Here is a 19722-nt window from a genome sequence, read left to right on the forward strand (position 1 = left end):
AATGTCCTCCATTACGATCATGCCGACTACAGCTCTATAGGAAAGGAAGGGGAGGGCAGCCAGCAGCTCATTGGATGCCTGCAGCAAGATGCACAAGGCTATTGGCTATGGCTGCACTGGGGCCGGGGCTTACACGGAGCTCACAGTGGAAACCTGTATGAGTTAGCAGGACAGCATGTGAGTAACAGGAGGCAGAACGGGGCACACGGGGCACATTAAACAACTATCTGTCAGTTGCTGAAGTTGTCAGCGCTCTCAGATAGCTGATTGTATGATGGCCCCAACACACAGCAGCATCATATGTCGAGGCTGCCTTCAACATACGATGGGCTCTGAGAGGCCATCATATGTTGAAATGATCATATGTCGAGGCCATCATAAGTCGAGGGGTCACTGTACTCCGCTTTGATGTGAGGTCATCTTCACTTCACAGATTCGTATATGCCGCTGAGAGCTGTGAGTGGCCAACACTATCCGGCCAATCCCAGCTCTCAGCGGGAAATGTGAAGTTCTCTTCACTTCACAGATTCATATCACAGCAGGAATATAGTGTTGGGCAGGGGACCAGACAAGTGCGGACGTGCCACCTGCTTCTATAGCTTATACCAGGAGTGACACCTGCTGCGCTCTGTTTGTTAGTACATAGTACATGTAGTACTACTCCCAGCATGGAACAGTCTGTTCCATGCTGGGAGTAGTACTACCTAAAAAAATAAAGAATAAAAAAGTTAAAAAAAAACGCACATTTTATTAAACACATAAAATACATTACTAATAAAAAGTTTTACAAAATTAATTGTAAAAAAATTATATTATTTTTATAATTAAATGGCCCCTTTCTAAATTTTTTATATTACTGTCTACATTTTTATTTCTCTGCCGTCCACATAAATTGGTCCCTTTTTTAGAACAAAATTTTAATAATTTTTAATTTTGTTAAATACAATTTTTTTCCATCCCTACTGTATTTTTTTTTTTTATGGTACCCAACAAAATTTAACAAACAAAAGGTATCTCCATCACTTTTTTGGATCCAAAAAACAAAACAAACAAAAAAAAAAACGCCTGCAAAATGCCAAAGTTAAAACCCACGTGGCATTTTTCTTGGCATTTTTGCAAGATTTTCCCCCAAAAAACGCCAAAGTCTCAACAAGAGGTCGTTTTTGAAAAATGCCAAAATGAGCTGAAAAATGCCAAAATGAGCTGAAAAACACCCAAAGGATAAAAAAAAAAAAAAAAAAAAAAAAGGGCAAACTGAAAAAACGCCAAGTGGATCTGGCATTTTGCAGTTCATTATTGACTTGCAGCTAACATCTGGCTGCGGCGTTTTTTCACAGAAAAAATGTTGTGTGGGAAAATGGACGTTTTTATCAGCGTTATTGCATGAAAAACCTCAGTGGAATTCTAGCCTCAGACTAACAAGCTCTACATTTATCTTGTAAGAAGGAGAAAAAAAGAACAGACAGACAGAGGTGCGCACCTAAGTGCCGTAAGTACAATATGGACAGAAGAGGAACAAATAGCGAGTTGGTGCTCTCCTGGTGATGATGTACTTAGAGAGCACAAGATCTACAATAGCGTTACACCCTGTGGATAGGGCAGCCAGGAGCTCTTCCGTCCGGAGGTGAACTTGGAAGATGTCCGGAGGCAGACTTGGAAGATGATGAAAATAATAAAAGTCTTTATTTGGGAATGAGCGCTAGGACTACGCGTTTCGAGGGGTGAGACCCCCTCTTCGTCAGGTCCAATGATCATTGGACCTGACGAAGAGGGGGTCCCACCCCTCAAAATGCGTAGTCCTATCGCTCATTCCGAAATAAAGAATTTTATTATTTTCATCATCTTCCAAGTCTGCCTTCATCCTTGTTGCAGGATCTTTATACACCAGCAGAAAGACTCTGGGTGAAGCGCCAAGGGGAGCTAATTTTCCTCAGCCCATAGCTTCTCTGGGCTCACTGTTGTTAAGCTCTACATTTAAGTGAGTCTGAAACTGATCAAACACATTATATTAAACGGGTACTCCGGTGCTTACACATCTTATCCCCTATCCAAAGGAAAGGGGATAAGATGCCTGATCGCGGGAGTCCCGCAGCTGGGGACGCCCGCGATCATGCACGCAGCACCCCGTTTGTAATCAGTCCCCGGAGCGTGGGACTCCTGCGATCAGGCATCTTATCCCCTATCCTTTGGATAGGGGATAAGATGTGTAAGCACCGGAGTACCCCTTTAACCTTTTTGGGGAAATCAGTCAGCCATCTGATGTGTATTGGGGCCTTTGTACTCTTGGTGATAAGCTGCCATGAAGCTAGTAGTGCCTTTCCCACCTTTTCCCATTCAGAAAACATGTATGCTTACCCAAGCCCAACTTGCATGTGTATAGTGGGATTGTTAAAGATAGCCGTCAGCTGACTCTTGGGATCAGCTGTTATCTGTGGAGAAACTTGGCCGTGAAGCTAAGTTTCCACTTGTTTTTTTTTTCTGGTAGTTTTTGGAATACTGCCACTGCAGTTTTCGAGCCAAAGTCAGAAGTGGATCCATAAGGGAGGAGAAGTATAAGTCCTTCCTTTATATGTCCTATTCCTTTTGAATACATTTCTGGCTTTGGCTCAAAAACTGCAGTGGCAGTATTCCAAAAACTGCCAGAAAAAAAACAGGTGGAGACTTAGCCTAAGTGCAGCATCACTCAGAAAATGGAGTATACACCCTTTCCACTAAAATCAGTAGGTTGATGGATCCTCTATATTGTGAAGTGATCTTAGTAGCAGCTCTCTGTATTGGTTGATAAATAAGGATTCTTCCCCTTTAGTTTTAGGTTTTTTTTGTTTGTTTTTTTAAATGGACCAAAATGTTCAAGCCAGTAAGGGGTTAAGGAGTGTGGTTCCTAAATGTCATCTATCCAATACTGTCTTAACCACATATGGGGATGGATATAAGCCATTTGTGTGTGTGTGCCTTGTTATAAGGGGTGGTCAGAGTGTGGCAGGTAACATTGCAGAGAGGACTCTGCACAGATGCTTCTGATAGATGTGAAGTCTGCAGTTAGTGCTCCCTCCCCCAACATTAACGCACACAGCCACAAGTGCAGTCACGACGCTTTAATCTCCTGATTTCTATACTCTTCTCTTTTCTGCTTAGAGAAATAAAAGCTGTGATAGCTGTGTGCCTCTGATTGGGAGGTATTAGCAGACTACACAGTTAGATCTTATTCATTAAATACACACTTGACCTAACATAAAAGACACCAAAATAATAGGATATTCAGGTTAAGCTTTCTAATATGTATATAAATCATTTTAATCTAGGTCATAGGCATCAATAAGGAACATGATACCAGACTGCCAGTTACATATCTATTTATGTATTTATCTATCCCTCTTAATTTCTGACGTTGTTACAGAAAGACATGATGGCACTGGGGCACTGAGCACTCCCAGCTATGCCGCACCAAATATTCATAGCTTTTGAGAAGCGTTTTTTTTTTTTTATCATCCTAAGGCTAGGTTTCCACTTGGTTTTTTTCTGGCAGTTTTTGGAAAACTAGGCTAAAACCAACAATTAGGAATACAAAGGTGTGGTTGCATTGCCGTGATACACAGCTTTTACACATTGTACATAGCTTTAGGGGCTAAATCTTGGTGACAGTTGCGCTTTAAAAAAAAACAAAAAAAAAAACAAAGCCCTATACTAACCTCTCACCGTGCCACTCATACATATATATTTCTTCTATTTATCATAGTCTCTCTCTCTGTCTGTACATAGAATCATGCCAATTTAATCCATTTTATATTACTATTGCTCTCACTGTGCTAATATAAAAATCTCCATTTACTCCATCATTCTGCACTTAATACCCAATATATAAAGAATGTGAAGATGCTACTTTATGTATTTATAAATTTTTTTATTTACAAATTTAATGAAAGGGAAAAGCTAAAATTCTACATGGACATAAAAGTGTTTAGACCCTCTGCTACGAAGTTTAGCTCTGGCTCCTCCTATTCCTCTTGATCATCTCTGAGATGTTTCTACACCTTTATTGGGGTCACCTGTGGTAAATTCAGTGGACTGGACAGGATCTGGAAAGATACAGTCATGTCAATATAAGGTCAATGGATATCAGGAGAGAAACTTCACTTACAGACCCATATTAGGGCTTGTTTTGTGCGCCACCAATTGGTCTTTGTAAAGACATTACTCATTTTACAGCAAAATCTACAGTGAAACAAAAAATATTAGTGTTATTGCAGCTTTATTAGTGCTGGCTGCTGAGGCGGCTTGCATTATTGGAGGGCCGGTCGGACGTGAAGGAGGAAAGTAGGGACCCTCCACCCATCCCCCAACTAGGATTGTGACGTCTAAAGGGTTAATGCCAGACATCACCCTGATTGGTGATTTCCAGCATTAGCCAGTATGAATTAGGCTCAGCTTTAGAGATGAACAAAGTTACAATGATTCGATTCGTCATGAACCTCACGGCCCGGCATTTGCTGACTTTAGCCAGCAATAAATTAGTTCAGCTTTCAGGTGCTTCGCTGGGCTGGAGATTCTCTCCTAGTACTGTATCCGCCTTTTCCAGCCCACCGGAGCACCTGAAAGCTGAACTAATTTATGCAGGCTAAAGTCAGCAACTGCCGAGCTGAGAAGTTCATGACGAATTGAATTACTGTAACGTCGTTCATCTCTACTCAGCTTCTGAGTTCGCTTCATAGACCTGCCCCGTTTCTCCTCCCAGCAGTGCCTAGATAATCCCAAAATTTAGCATAGGGCAAAATCGCAAAACAATCAATTGTGATATTTTGTGCAGCCCTAGTCTCCAGCCTTACATCTTCTAGGCTAATATGTCTGTCTTGCCATCAAAGCATGTTAAAACTGCAGAGGATTACTGGAAAGATCAGGTTGTGTAACTCAGATTTTCTCTTGAGCTGCACATAATTCTATTACTTTTCCGGAGTCTGGAGATTTCTGTTGTCGGATTATTTTATGCTTTAGCAACGTTGACACTAATATTTAAAAAAAATTAAAATCACAAGATAATTTTTAGAGATGAGCGAACTTTTGAGAAATTCGATTCCGCCGATTCGCCGAATTGTTCGGGAAAATTCGGTTTGATCCGAATTTATTTGCGGTGATTCTATTTTAAAAACAGCTGTTGGCAGCATGAGGAGACCATATAGTGGCTGAATGACACAGTGTGGAGGTGTTGGTAGCATGAGGAGACCATATAGTGGTTGAATGACACAGTGTGGAGGTGTTGGCAGCATGAGGAGACCATATAGTGGCTGAATGACACAGCCTGGAGCTGGCAGCAGCATGAGTAGACACTAGGGCTTCACAATCCCTAAGATTAAAATATTAATTTTGAAATTAAAATTGAAGATTTTGGGTAGCTTGTGCTACCTTTAAGAAACATTTTTATTCCCAGGCCCAGCAGCATCAGTAAACCATATATTGGTTGAATGACACAGCCTGGAGTTGGCTGAAGCATGAGGAGACCCCAGGGCTTCACAATCCGTAAGAAAAAAAGACAAAGTTTGAAATTTAAACTGAAGATTTTGGGTAGCTAGTGCTACCATAACAAAATTTTTATACCCAGACACAGGCCTAGCAGCATCAGTAAACCATATATTGCCTGAATGTCACAGCCTGGAGTTGGCAGCAGCATGTCGAGACCATTGAAATTTATGATTTTTAAATTTAAGATTTTTAAATTGATATTATGGATTTTGTAATTCAAATTTCACTACTCTGCCTGACATACTTATTGCATATATGAGGGGATCACAATACGCTTCACTACGCTTAAAACAGTATTAGGTGTGTACTATTGTCTGTCCTTTCACAGTGTATAGATTCTTGACAGATTAACAGGTACAAAATAGTACACTACTTAGATGTAGGTATGTGGTATGCACTTATGAGGGCAGAAAAATGTGCTACAGTACGCTTAAAAATACTTATTTTTACCTATGTCCCAGATTACAAAATTCCTTTATAATCAGAAATTGCCAGAATGTCACCAGAGATTCAAAGTAATAAAATGATACATATGTTCTTTGAAGAAAAGGATTCTTCATTAGATGACCATATGAGTATTGTGTGTTCCAGTGACAACTGAAGAACCACAACAAAGAATGAACGACTTAAAGCATACTGGAACTGAGGAACTTCAAAATGGTAATAGTTAGTCAATTCCGGCAGGAGGTGGTCAGTTCCACAGTTCCCTGTTTCTGCTAGTCCTTGGCAATATTCCTTTTATTACTGGTCTGGTATCAACATGGCAATAATGCTGGGAGAGTAACTCAAGGATACCCACATGTTTCCTACAATACACACTCAATATATGGAGACCATATAGTGACTGAATGACACAGCCTGGAGGTGGCTGAAGCATGAGGAGACCATTGAAATTTAAGAATTTTAAATAGAAATTTAGGATTTTGAAATTGAAATTGAGGATTTTGAAATGGAACTTTTAACTCCCAAGATTTAGTGTCCTGGGCCCCGGCATGTAACAAATGTAACAAGGAGTCACATGTCACCACAATGACAGAGCCTGGAGGTGGCATCAACAGGAGGAGACCATATAGTGGCTGAATGGCACAGTCTGGAGTTGACTGAAGCATGAGGAGACCATATAGTGTCTGAATGGCACAGCCTGGAGTTGGCGGCAGATGAGAAGACAATAGGGCCTCACAATCTCTAAGAATAAAAGATGAATTTAGAAATTTCCATTGAAGATGTATGGCACCTAGTGCTATCATAAACATATATAGGTAATGTTCTAGGCCCAGCAGCATCACTAAACCATGTAGTTGCTGAATGACACAGACAGCAGCAGTCAGCAGCAGGAGTACACAAGTTTCATAACCCCTAGGATTGAAAGATCAATGTTTAAATCTCTATTAAGCATGTATGTAAGCTAGTGCTAACATCCAAAAATTTAAGGCCCAAGCCCAGCAGCATCAGTAAGCCAAGTAGTTCCTGAAACACACAGTCAGGAGCAGGCAGCAGCAGTACTCAAGAGGGTTTCATATCCCCTAAGATTGAAAGATCAATGTTGAAATCTCTATTAGAAAGGTATGTTACCTCGTGCTATCATCAAAGAATTTAAGGCCAAAGCCTAGTAGCATCACTAAGCATAGTAGTTCCAGAAACACACAGCCTGGAGCAGGCATCAGCATGAGTTTACAAGAGGGCTTCAAAACCTCTAACATTAAAATGTTAATGTTGAAATCTGTATATAAGATGTATGTTAGCTAGTGCTAACATCAAAAATTTTTAGGCACAGGCCCAGCAGCATCACTAAACCATATAGTTGCTGAAACACACAGCCGGGATCAGGAGCAGCAGAAGTACACAAGAGGGCTTAATAACCCCTAACATTAAAAGGTGATTATTGAAATCCGTATAGAAGAAGATGTATGTTAGCTAGTGCTAACATCAAAAAAATTTAGGCACAGGCCCAGCAGCATTGGTAAGCCAAGTAGTTCCTGAAACACCCAGCCTGGATCAGGCATCAGGATGCTTACATAAGAGGGCTTCACAACCCCTAACATTAAAAGATCAATTTTGAAATCTCTATTGAGCATGTATGTTTGCTAGTGCTACCATAAAGCAATTGTAGGTAATATCCAAGACAGTCCCAGCAGCATCAGAAAACAATACATTGGCTGAATGACACAGCCTGGAGGTGGGGAAAGCATAAGGAGCCCATTTAGTGTCTTAATGGTACAGCCTGGAGGTGGCCGAAGCATCTGGAGTCCTGAAAGTGTCCCGGTGGTGCGGTGGGTGGCAATACCAGTACCCGGTGATAAAGGTGGCTGGAATGTTTGTAACTGGGGAGCAGTGCCTTAAATCTGTTTGGCGCTATCCATATTTGTGAAGTGTTGGAGTAGCACCATGGTCAATCTACTCTAATGCATCTGGCATTGGTGGGTGGAAATCCTGACTGATCCATGCCTGATTCATCTTCACAAAGGTCAGTCTCTTCACATTTTTCGTGGACAGACGAGTTCTCCTTGGGGTGACTATGGCCACCGCCGCACTAAACACCCGCAGTAGGCAGGACAGCTTTTCCAGGGCAAGCTCTGCTAGTTGCGGCCATAAATCAAGTTTAGCTGCCCAGAAGTCCAGCAGATCTTCAAGGTTTGTTGGCATGGCCATGTCAAGGTATGCCACCACCTGCTGGTTCAGGTCCTGCTCCATGTCTACCTGCTGCTGATTAGTTGCTTCACTATGCGGGTGAGAAAAGGTACTCATCAGCGACTTTAGACTCAGGCTGCTGCTGATGGAGCTAGTACTGCTCCTGACACCCCACCCCTCTCCTCCCCAGCAACCATTATGGCAGTGGAAGGTGAGCGCAGAGGGCCCCCCGAGTAAGACCTGCGAGTGGAGGGACGATGGCGCCGATAGGCATCGGCCAACTAACAACTTAGGATCTCTCTGTAGTAGGTCAGTTTGTCCTCCCTCTCAGTGGGTGTAAAAAATTTTGTGCCAGTAGCAAGGGTCCAATAAGGTGGAGAGCCAGAAGTCATCCTGCTGTCACTACACAAGCAACTGAGCATGCATCGTGCCATTTGTGCAAGTGACTCGGCGTGTCTGGGTCCTCTGTCTCGCCTTCCTCATAACCCTATAGCTCCTCTAGTTGATCATGCTCATCTCATGAAACCTAAACTGTGCTCAACTGTGCCCCTCATCCTCCTCCAGTTCAGCCCCAACAGGGCTCATGTGGCCGTGAGATGAAGGCGCAACGTCTCCATTGCCCTGACCAGCCATCGTTTCCAACACTTGTTGTAGGAAATGAAGCAGTGGAATGACATTGTTCATCCCGTAATCCTGGCGACTTAGCAATAATGTGGCTTCCTCAAAGGGCCTGAGCAAATGGCAGGTGTCACATATGAGCAGCCACTGGTTCACATTGAAGTTTCCTTCCCATTGCTGGGATGTCTTGCAAATGGCGTGAACACTTTAGGAACTGCTTCACAACCAGATTTAACACGTGCCATGCAGGGCGCATGGCTCAGGCTTCCCAGTCGCAGTGCATGCAAGATGTTCTTCCTGTTGTTAGTCACCATGGTTCCCATTTCCAGTTTTTGTGGAGTGAGCCATGCTCAGATTTCTTTACGAATGACTTTTAGCAGTTCCTCCCTTGAGTGACTCTTTCCCCAAGGCAAACCATGTGAAGAACAGCGTGACACCGCCATGCCCTGCACACATGGTATGCTGAAGGGCCACTGAGATTTGTCAGTTGAGGCGAGGACACAGTGGAGGATGAGGAGGCAGAGTCACACACTGTCACGGGACCAATGGGCTGAGAGCGTGAAGGAGGAAGCAACGTGACCTGTCCAAGTTGGGGTTGTGGCTGTGCAGGAACCACATTCACCCAGTGAGCCGTAAAGGACATGTATTGTCCCTGATCATAGTCACAGCTCCAGACGTCGGTGCTGCTGTGCACTTTGGTACACACTGACAGGCTCAAGGACTGGTCCACCTTCTCTTCCACAAAATTGTGCAGGGCTGGTACTGCCTTCTTCGCAAAGAAATTACGGCTTGGCACTCTCCAGCTCGGCTCGGCGAAAGCCATCAGTTCTCTGAAAGGTGCAAAGTCCACCACTTGAAAAGGGAGGGACTGCAGCACCAGCAAATTGGACAGGAGCACATTCAGCTTCTGTGCCGTTGGATGAGTGGGAGCATGCTGTTGTCTCTTGGATATGGCTTCGTGGATGGATTGTTGGCAGAATTGCTGACTAAAAGTGGGAGGAGCAGGAGCATCTGCAGCGACAGAAGGAGGGTATGACACACAGCTCCCTTCGGCTGATGTGGTGGAGCCTTGGCTGGCTAAAAGAGGGAGAGCGGCTTGCTACTAGGTGATGCAGCAGGCTGGACCACTACATCGGAGCCACGGTTCTCCCAGACTGTTTTATGGTGGCGAAGCACATGTTGACGCAGGGTCCGTGGTGCCAACATTGGGACCCTGACCACACTTCACCTTCTGCCGACATATCTTGCATGTGGCTATGTGAACCTCCTCCAGATACTTGATAAAAAAAACTGCCACACCGCTGTAGCTGATTTTTCCACCACCAGTCTGCACTAATTGACTGCTGCTTCCGTCTCCAGGAACCCCTGTTCCACTACTTCCCGGGAAGGTAGGTTGCCGCAAAGCAAGCGGCCTCCCCTGGGCACGTTTGGCTCCAGAATTTACACTTCTGCCCCCATGCTGACTGCCAACCCTGCTACCGCCTTGCTGACTCAGCTGCTGCCTCACTGGCAACCTGCAACTCTCTTCTCATCATGATGATGAAGCCCCTTCTGCACCCGGTTCCCAATTGCGATCAGCTTCATCATCATCAAGTGTCTGCACATCACGGATGTCCTCCTCAGGTTCCTCAACAGTGTCTGCTTCAGGACCCTGAACCCTGCAACACCGCCTCCCATGTTACTCTCCTCATCACTACTTGCCCGCCTAGCGGAGGAAGCTGTGGATGTCTCCTCCACTTTTTGGCTGGGCAGTAGCTGCTGACTGTCCTCTATTAGATCGTCCTCAGTGAATAGTGGAGCTGAACCCACAGCATAAGATACTTCTGTAGGAGAGGGAACAGCATAGGACAGAGGCAATGGGAGGACAGGGACTACTCCCGGGCCAGGCCAACTGAGGGTTGTGTCTGAGGAACCCACCGACTGTTGACTGGGGGTGTCAGATGTCACTTGTGATGAAGCGGATGACCGTGTTAACCAATCAACGACGGCAGATGGGTTGCTGGTCGAGACATGACTAGCTGATAACGGGAGCTCAGGCCTCTCGATGCGACTCCTGCTGCCACTCGCCCATAGTCTGCTGTGACCTCTGCCTGAAGGATTTAGGCTTCTGCCACTCCTCTGTGCATGTACTGGCACTTCTCTGCCTGACATACTTAGTGCATATATGGGGGCAGTACAATACGCTTCACTACGCTTAAAACATTATTTGTCTAAAACAGCAGCAGGTGTGCACTTTTGGCTGGCCTTTCACAGTATCTAGGCCCTTGACAGATTAACAGGTACAAAATAGTACACTACTAAGATGTACATATGCGGTATGCAGTGATGAGGGCAGAAAAATTCTCTACAATACGCCTAAAAACTCTGTATTTTTGTAAAAAAACAGCCGGTGATTACTTTTGGCTGTCCTTTCACAGTATGTAGGCCCTTGACAGATTAACAGGTACAAAATAGTACACTACTCAGATATAGGTATGTGGTATGCGGTATGCACTGATGAGGGCAGAAAAATGCTCTACAGTACACTTAAAAAAGTATCTGAGTACAACACCAGCCAGTGAATACTTTTGCCTGGAGTTTCACAGTATGTAGGCCCTTGACAGATTAAAAGGTAAAAAAAATAATACACTACCTAGATGTACGTATGCGGTATGCACTGATGAGGGCAGTAAAATACGCTACAATATGCCTAAACACTCTGTATTTTTGTAAAACACCAGCAGATTACTTTGGTCTGTCCTTTCATAGTATGTAGGCCCTTGACAGATTAACAGGTACAAAATAGTACACTACTTACATGTACGTATGCAGTATGCACTGATGAGGGCAGAAAAATGCGCTAGAGTACCCTGAAAAAAAACTTTTTTTTTTTTTGTAAAACACCAGCAGTACACATCAGTGCTGCAGCCAAAAAAAGCTGTGTACTAAACATAAAACTGCACTCTGTCAAAGACTATTAGGAATGGTCTGCTAGGTATTATACCGTCTACAGACTGGTATAACCAGTAGATGATTTTTTGTGGAATAAAGATACTGAATTGTGCTGAAAAATTATTCCTGCCTCCTCTGCTAAGGTTTATGAAGTTGATGCAGCTTGTTGAAATGTATGAGGCAACACACAGCTATCTGCCCCTCTCTGTAATACTATGCTGAATAAAGTGACTGGGAGGTTAATGCTTGCAGCTGCAGCAAAAATCCTTTTCAGTGAAAAAAAGCATGCTCTCCGTCCACGAGAACGCTGACATGACTAGGAGGATGTTAAATGCTGCTGGAATGCGCTTTTCTCTGCTGTAACACACACACAGGCTGTCCATCCTATCTCTCTGCAGTGTAATGAATGAAGTGGCTGGCCGCAATATGGCTGCCGATTATATAGGGCTGTGACATCATAGGGGTCACTGGCTGCTGATAGGCTGCATCCTGCATGTGATTCAGGATCATCTCGCCTATATCCCTTCCTGCCTTCCCACCTTCCTAGCATCCCTTGCTTCATGTACTGACATGTGGATCCGCCATTTTAGATGCCCTGGAGGCTAGAACGCTGTAAAATGGAGTTTACTGAAGCGATTTGCATGATAGAATCGCAGCGATATTCGCATTTGTTGCGAATGGAATATTTCCTGAAATTCGTAACGAATTCGGGTTAGTCAGCTTCAATTCGCTCATCTCTAGTAATTTTGTGGGGAAAAAATAGAAACAAAAAACAGTAAGCCATGAGTGAAATCCCACAAAAGCAAAGATTGGTGGGGGTGGGGGGGTTTGGGTTGCACGGTTTGTAGGGCCCATACACTAGTAATTCATTATCCAAAGTGAGGAAAGCCAGGGAAAGTTTCAAGTCTACCCCTCGTTCTACAGGTCTCCTAGGAGCAGAGATCTTGGCTGCTGTTTGCGAACTCATTAATGTGTAATAATATGATGGGAATTTATTAGCCAGGCTTTAAATGGACAATGAGGTATACATTCTACCAATTGTAATACCATGACATGCAAGGGTTGTAGATGCTGAGGTCTGTGCCACTCTTTGGATGGTCATTTAAGTGTAGTAATATAATGGGAATCTAATACCCAAAAAGCTAATTACACTTAAAGAGAGAGTAACGTATGAAAAAAATTATATCACACCACCATACCATCACCTAAAACCATATTTGATAATCGCAGCGGCTCCTGGTGTGATGTCAGCTCAGCAGCGTTTTTCCCACCCCCAGAGTTATTCTCTTACTAGGGTATGCCCCCTTTAAGGTATACCTACCACAGCAATTATGGCACAACTCAAGCTGCTTATCATAGCTAGGTAGTAGATAGGTTAGGTACATTTTCTGAAGCAGTGATCTGAGCTGCTGTTTGCAGAGTATCAATACACTAATGACTCTGCAAACTGCAGTTCAAATCTCAGTGTATAGGATTCAGTTTCATACCACATGCAGTGAATGATGAAAAATCATAAATACTATCCTCAATGACATGTGTAGAGTGTTCCAAGAGGCTGGGATCTAAGGCACTGTTTGAAGGGTATTCAGAGTGTTTTAATATAATGGTAATTCATTAGCCAAAAGCTAACTTAGCTTAAAAAAATGCATAATGAAGTGTGACAGTAAAGCCAATATCCTCCCCATTTGTACAGGGAGAACCCATGTGGTACTCTACTCCTGCAGATATAAGATTAATTAGATTAAGTTAATCTGAAAATAATTTTTTACCTAAAAAAAAGTTGTCCCTTTTTATCAGAGACAGCTAAATTTATTTTAGGCTATATTCACACGTGGCAGATTTGTTGCAGAAAGTTCTGCGTCTGTCCCAATTGTCCAAAAAAAACAATCCCATTCAGATATGCAGAATTAATTTTTAGTTGGATTTTTTTGACAACAAATCTGCTGTATGTGAATATACCTTATTTCAGTGTTCCCCAAACCATTGGCTGTCGGGCCTGCTGGGAGTTTAGTTTTGCAACAGCGTGAGGTGTTGTGAGGAGATGTTTGGCAAGGTCCTGCTGTTGCTGTTCTCGTGACATCAAGAGAACAAGGTGATCATCGGGGATACAATATTTACAGGATTTTGATTTCACCCCGTAGAACCTCTATGACAAAGAGTAAATAGAATAAATATAATGGTAAACTTGAAATTCACAATATATAAGAACGATGTGAAAAAGACGCTTTGTGCTTGGTCGTGCGAGATTGTAGATGTAGAGAACAGAGGCGGGAGGGAAAGGAATAGTAAGGGAAAGCCTCATTACTTATGTGCAGAGATGCTGGATTGGCTAGGCAGTGCAGATGGGAGTGCACATGAGGCTCTATAGAAGACTGCCAGTGTGTCTGTGCTGGGAACACCACACAGTGCTAAGCAACAGCTTCTCTACGAGGGGACTCCGAGAGAGAATCTCTGCTCTGGTAACCTGCAGCTCAGTATCACTGTCTGCTCTCAGCTCCATCACTGGATCTATCTACACAGCACGCTAACAGCAACTATCCTTGTGTCTAAGACTCCTCCATCTGCCGGCATGGTTCAAAACGTCATTCTGGTCTTTTTCCGCAGGCGACTGAGCCAAAGACCAGCTGTGGAAGAACTGGAGAGAAGGAACATACTGAAGCGTAAGTACAGCATTATGTTTCTATGTTACTTGTTGATGTATGCTAATATAAAGAAATGTGAAAATAAGTTTTATGTATAGATTGTATATTGAAATGATTGCCAACAAAGGGTCCTTAAGGCCTGGGTGGTGAGAGAGGTGTCTTAATCCAAATCCTAGATGTAGTATATAAGATGATATACAGAAGTCAGAAAGCTCCCAGATATGTTTAATATAAATCATTATGCATAGAACTAAGAATGTGTTCACATATGTCTGTCAGTTCGATGCCTGCATGATTAAAAATGCCAAATACAACAAGCTTGATCCATTGGGTCCAGTTCTGTGCCCTATAGGCTGTAATGGGGTATGATGCTGGACATAAAGGTGATCAGGCATAGTTTCCATATGGCGTGGTTGTAAGAGATCGAAAAATGTAGCATGCAATGTTTTATTTTATTCCCGCGCAACTACACCAGATGGCAACTATGCTAAAATACCAGATGTATGTGTGAACCTGGCCTACTAGATTTACCTATGATGTAACTTACCCTATACTGCCATATTAAATACAATTAATACTAACCAACTTAATATTATGTCCTCATGAGCAGGATGAGATCATTGTCCTGGATAAAATTTCTCATATTCCAATATAGATAAAGGTCCACATGATTATTTTCTTCGTTCCACACTTCTACCCAAATTTGTCTTGTATTTAGCTACATCAGTACCAGATTCCACTAACTTCATATAAATTATTCCTAAACTGCTCTCCTCTCAATGGAGTGTTCCTCCTTTCTGCACCTGTTGGGTGCTGTGTTGTAACAGTTTTCCTCAGGCATTTGCTCCATGACCTTCGTAGTGAAATCAAAGCTTCTGCTAATAATGCTAGTTGAGCTATGTATCCGGCTCAGGAGCAAAATTGCTCTTGGCTAAATCCAGGCTTTTCCTTTAAAAATAAATTAAGTTCCCTTGTGAATGGATACCTGGGACCTGCTCTGTATTCACAAAAGTATCTGGCCTTGACACTGTGGAAACTTCACACTGTTCCTGAGGCTAAGATTTCTGATGTAAAATCCACTGTGCACATGACATGTTCCTTGGATAAGATGACCAGACAGTAGTCAGGAGGTCAGGCTGCTTCCTCTGTGCTGTATAATCTGGGTAAGCCAGCATCTACATCAGGCAGCTTGTAATTTCTGTGTCAACCAGTCTAAGGCTGGCTTCACACTACGGCTGGAGATTCCGATTGCAGGCAGCGCACTGAATTAGTCTGCGCAGGACTGCGCAGACCTTGCCATCCCCATAGATGGCTATGCCTGCGGAGAAGAGAATTTTTCGAGATGGAAAGTCTGCCTCGAAAACTCTGCAGTGTGCACTGTGCAGCGGAATGCCATTGCCAGCAATGGAACTCTACTACACCAGAATTTCCAAATGGAATTCCGCTCGAAAATACCTTAGTGTGAAACTGGCCTTAGGGTGCATCCAGATTTAGCTGAAATTTGTTGCTGTGGATCCTGCTACAAATTTACGGCAATGCTGCAGAAACAGTATGGGTTATTGATGGATTTTTGCTGTGCTTTTCACCCCTCGCAAAGGAATTATACATTTCGACAGCATGTTATTTTTTCTCCCACGTAAAAATTTTCCATTGGATGTGGATGGTGTATTTAAAAACCCAACCACATTTAGCATACTGTAGTTTGCTATGGATTTGCAGTGGGAAATCCAGGCCACAGCTTAACACAAACAGGTGCAGTGCATAGAACAGATTTTGACAAAGATTTTGGCATGTGTATTCTGTATCAAAATCTGTGTCAATATGTAGAAGAAAAATCCTTATTGGAATTCTGGATATCTGATACACAATTGATTTTCCCAACATAAAATCCCTCCTGTGCCAGAAGAACAGCCACCAATATAGACATGAGAAGAAAAAAAATTCAGATGCACACACCTTTTGTGATAGGCTTGTATTTATGGTGTTGAAGAGCAAAAATCAAAATAGGGTCGCTAGCTCATACCCTATTATTTTGTGTGGAAGGAGTGTTGCTTGTTGGCTCTCCAGTGAGTAATGATGAGCAAGGAGGAGATCCCCTTTAATAGTGGCAAATGTTTATGGACACCCCCCCTAGCTATGTTTGTCCTTGCCTAGGTATTTTTTTCTCTTAATATAAATGTTGTACATTGTATTCTTGGAATGAGTTGAGTACACAATATAAAACATAGTGCTGTTCCCACACAAAGATACCAGTAATGTCAAGGACGGAAGCAGGTCTCACACAGTCGATTCATAATGCTAGCAATACCTGCCTACATAGAAAAGCAGAATAGACACAACAAACCACTCATGACTATATATAGCACATAAACTATATGTAAGATATTCCTATGTTTACCTGTTGTGTGCAAAAGAAACTGCAGATACCCCCTTCCCAAAAGGGTACATGAGAGATGCTATACTCAGTGATCTCCAACCTGTGGCTCTCCAGCTGTGGCAAAACTACAACTCCCATCATGTCCTGAAGCCAGAGACCATACATAGTGTTTTAGTCCAAAAATATGTACCCTGCAAAAAATGCCCCTGAAGACAATGGCTGTCCTGCTCGTACGAGACAGGATTATGGGATAACAAGGCTGCCTGTGGGCAACTGGGTGATTTTTCCATGGCAGAATAATCTGCTGCTTTCAGTGGGGGATCCCTTTACTCAATTCCTAAACACGGCTTCCCCTGATTTTTTTTTTTCTGACTGATACGGTCCTTGTAACACTGACCTAAATCTTTTTTTTAGCTGACAGCTCTAAAAATAGAGCTCTCCGTTACTACTATCCAAGGCAGATAATGAATTCCACCCACCAGCACTGCAGCAAGAGCTATATTTAGCAGCTGAGCAGAGGCGATCCGTGGAGTTATAATGTTGCTACAGCAGTGAGCCATGTCTCCTAGGAAAAGTCCTTGCTAGAAAAACAACCCCCCAGTTCACAAGAAGGCCAGCCATTACTAGACGGACAATGGCGACCTGATGCTTCACAATGCACATATTACTCATGGGTCTTCTATGAATTCAAATATAATACATTGCAAACAATTGACAAGGGTGCCACTTTCTGCTATCTAGCCCACACCATGGCTTTGCATAGCAGGTGTCAATGGGGTATGTGCTGCTGTGGTATTTCAGAGGCAGCAATATTAGGAATTTCTGACACGTTTTATTTACCTGCTGACGTTTTATTGCAGTTTTACCCCATGGTCTGCTGTAATCCAACTATTAGATGGAACACAAACACTAATGGCAGAATAACCAATACAGTCTAATACAGTGTTTCCCAACCATTGTGCCTCAAGTTGTTGCAAAACTACAACTCCCAGTATGCCCGGAGGCAAACTGGTTGGGAAGCACCGGTCTAATACTTAGATGGTGTAAACTTAGACAACAGCATCTAAAGATGAACCAAATGTAATATACAGTCTTAGTCACTGTAATAGGTCTAATGCATTTTAACATTGGTTGGTCTAAGTTCAATTTTGTCTGCAATTTTTGGCGCATAGCGTTACATAAGCTTAGCCATTGTCAAGAAAGGCAGAAAAATGTCTAAACACATAATAAATGTGATGCAAGGGACATACACCAGTTGTTTGGTGCAGCAACTTTCAATGGTATGTCTGGCCCATCGTGTTTTAGGAGAAAAGGCATTTATTCTACACTTTTTTTTTCGAGCCTTGCAGCCAGATGTTAGGTAATGCTTTTTTCTGTTCTTTTTTAGCAATTTTTTTTGGCATCCTTCCATAAGTTTCCCTATAAAAATAATATAACCATATGCCTTAAAATCACATACGATTCAGATTCTCACTTCTGCTAAACCTCTAACGTGCTTGTGTACTCACCAAAGTCATTAGCTTCCCATATTTCAGCTATATCTTGCTTTGTATCTGGGAAGAGCCACAGAGAACTTATCATGTATCTCCTTTCTTTCACAGAAAGAAATGACCAGATAGAACAAGAGGAAAGAAGAGAAATTAAACAAAGGTTAACCAGAAAGGTAAGCACTTCCATATTATGGCTACTGGGCTTCCACAGGTGACAAAGTCATTGCCACTCCACCTATAATGTACCTACCAACTACTGTAAATATTGGCAGAAGAAGCTTTGATGCAATCTGTAGCCTTTCTTTGAAAAGCTCCTGCATATATTCACACTTCACTATAAGTATGTGGAGAGTCTTATGGTGCAGAAGCCAGGCAGCTGAGAAGTGGCACACATGCAGTTAAAAACTGCAATATTGTTAGTGGCTGTGTGGGTTTGCAAGCAGATTACCTCCAAAGTTGTGTCGCCATGGGATCTATTCATAAACAGATGCACAGTTTTGCAGGAAAGCAACTTGCAAAACTGCATGACGATCAAGGGTGTATTCACATGTAAAGTATCCTGCACAGAATTTAAAGCTGCAGATTTCAATGTAAACTAAATGACTGAACACAGCTTTAAAGGAAAACTGTCATATGTTTTGTCCCGCACTATCCACGGATATGTGTGGATAGTGCGGGGAGACGCTGAACATTTTGAGTCCTACCTTGCCCGGATCTGCTGCGCCTTTCGCCCGTTATAGCTGATTTTCAGTATATTCAAATTAGCTGCTAACTGGCACGGGCGGGTTACTGCCTTCAACTGGCACTGTGACGTAACCGCTGCCTTGCCCGCAGCACCGCTGGCTAATGAATATTCATAGGTTGTCTTACACTCTCTGTCTCATCTCGGCCGAGTCCTGGACGATACTGCGCATGAACCCTTAATCCAGCGCTGCTCTGGACAAATGAAGCAATGCTGAAGACCGCTTCCGGGTATAGTAGGAAATCCCGCGCATGCGCAGTATCGTCCAGGACTTGGCCGAGATGAGACAGAGAGTGTAAGACAACGTATGAATACTCATTAGCCAGCGGTGCTGCGAGCCGGGTGGCGGTTACTTGACAGTGCCAGTTGAAGGCAGTAACCCCGCCCGTGCCAGTTAGCAGCTAATTTGAATATACCGAAAACCAGCTATAGCGGGCGAACGGCGCAGCGGATCCGGGCAAGGTAGGACTCAAAATGTTCAGCGTCTCCCCGCACTATCCACAGGTACCCGTGGATAGTGCGGGACAAAACATATGACAGTTTTCCTTTAAATCTGCAGATTCAAATCCTGCACAATTAGATATGCACAGGATACTGTTTGTGTGAATAGACCCTAAAGGAGTTTTACTACCATAGAAACTTCTCTACTATTCTGTGGAATGGAGCAATCGGACACTTATTGGATCGTCTTTTGGGGATTAGTGTCCTTGGTAGTTAAACTACTTTAAAAATCATAAAAAGAAAAGTGGAACACTTTGTCAGCACGGTCTGAAGCTGCAT

General features: G+C 43.0%; 1 protein-coding gene across 8 annotated transcripts in view; it reads left to right on the forward strand.

The window, feature by feature from the left end:
* Positions 1-19722, forward strand: part of PHACTR3 (phosphatase and actin regulator 3) — a 177254-nt gene that overhangs the window by 151997 nt on the left and 5535 nt on the right. For all 8 annotated transcript variants that reach the window (XM_056547530.1, XM_056547532.1, XM_056547533.1 and 5 more), the window contains 2 exons: positions 14296-14351; positions 18312-18373. In XM_056547530.1, coding sequence (XP_056403505.1) covers positions 14296-14351; positions 18312-18373 — 118 coding nt within the window. The remainder of the gene's footprint in view (positions 1-14295; positions 14352-18311; positions 18374-19722) is intronic.

Source organism: Hyla sarda, chromosome 12, assembly GCF_029499605.1.
Source record: "Hyla sarda isolate aHylSar1 chromosome 12, aHylSar1.hap1, whole genome shotgun sequence".
Taxonomy (NCBI): Eukaryota; Metazoa; Chordata; class Amphibia; order Anura; family Hylidae; genus Hyla; species Hyla sarda.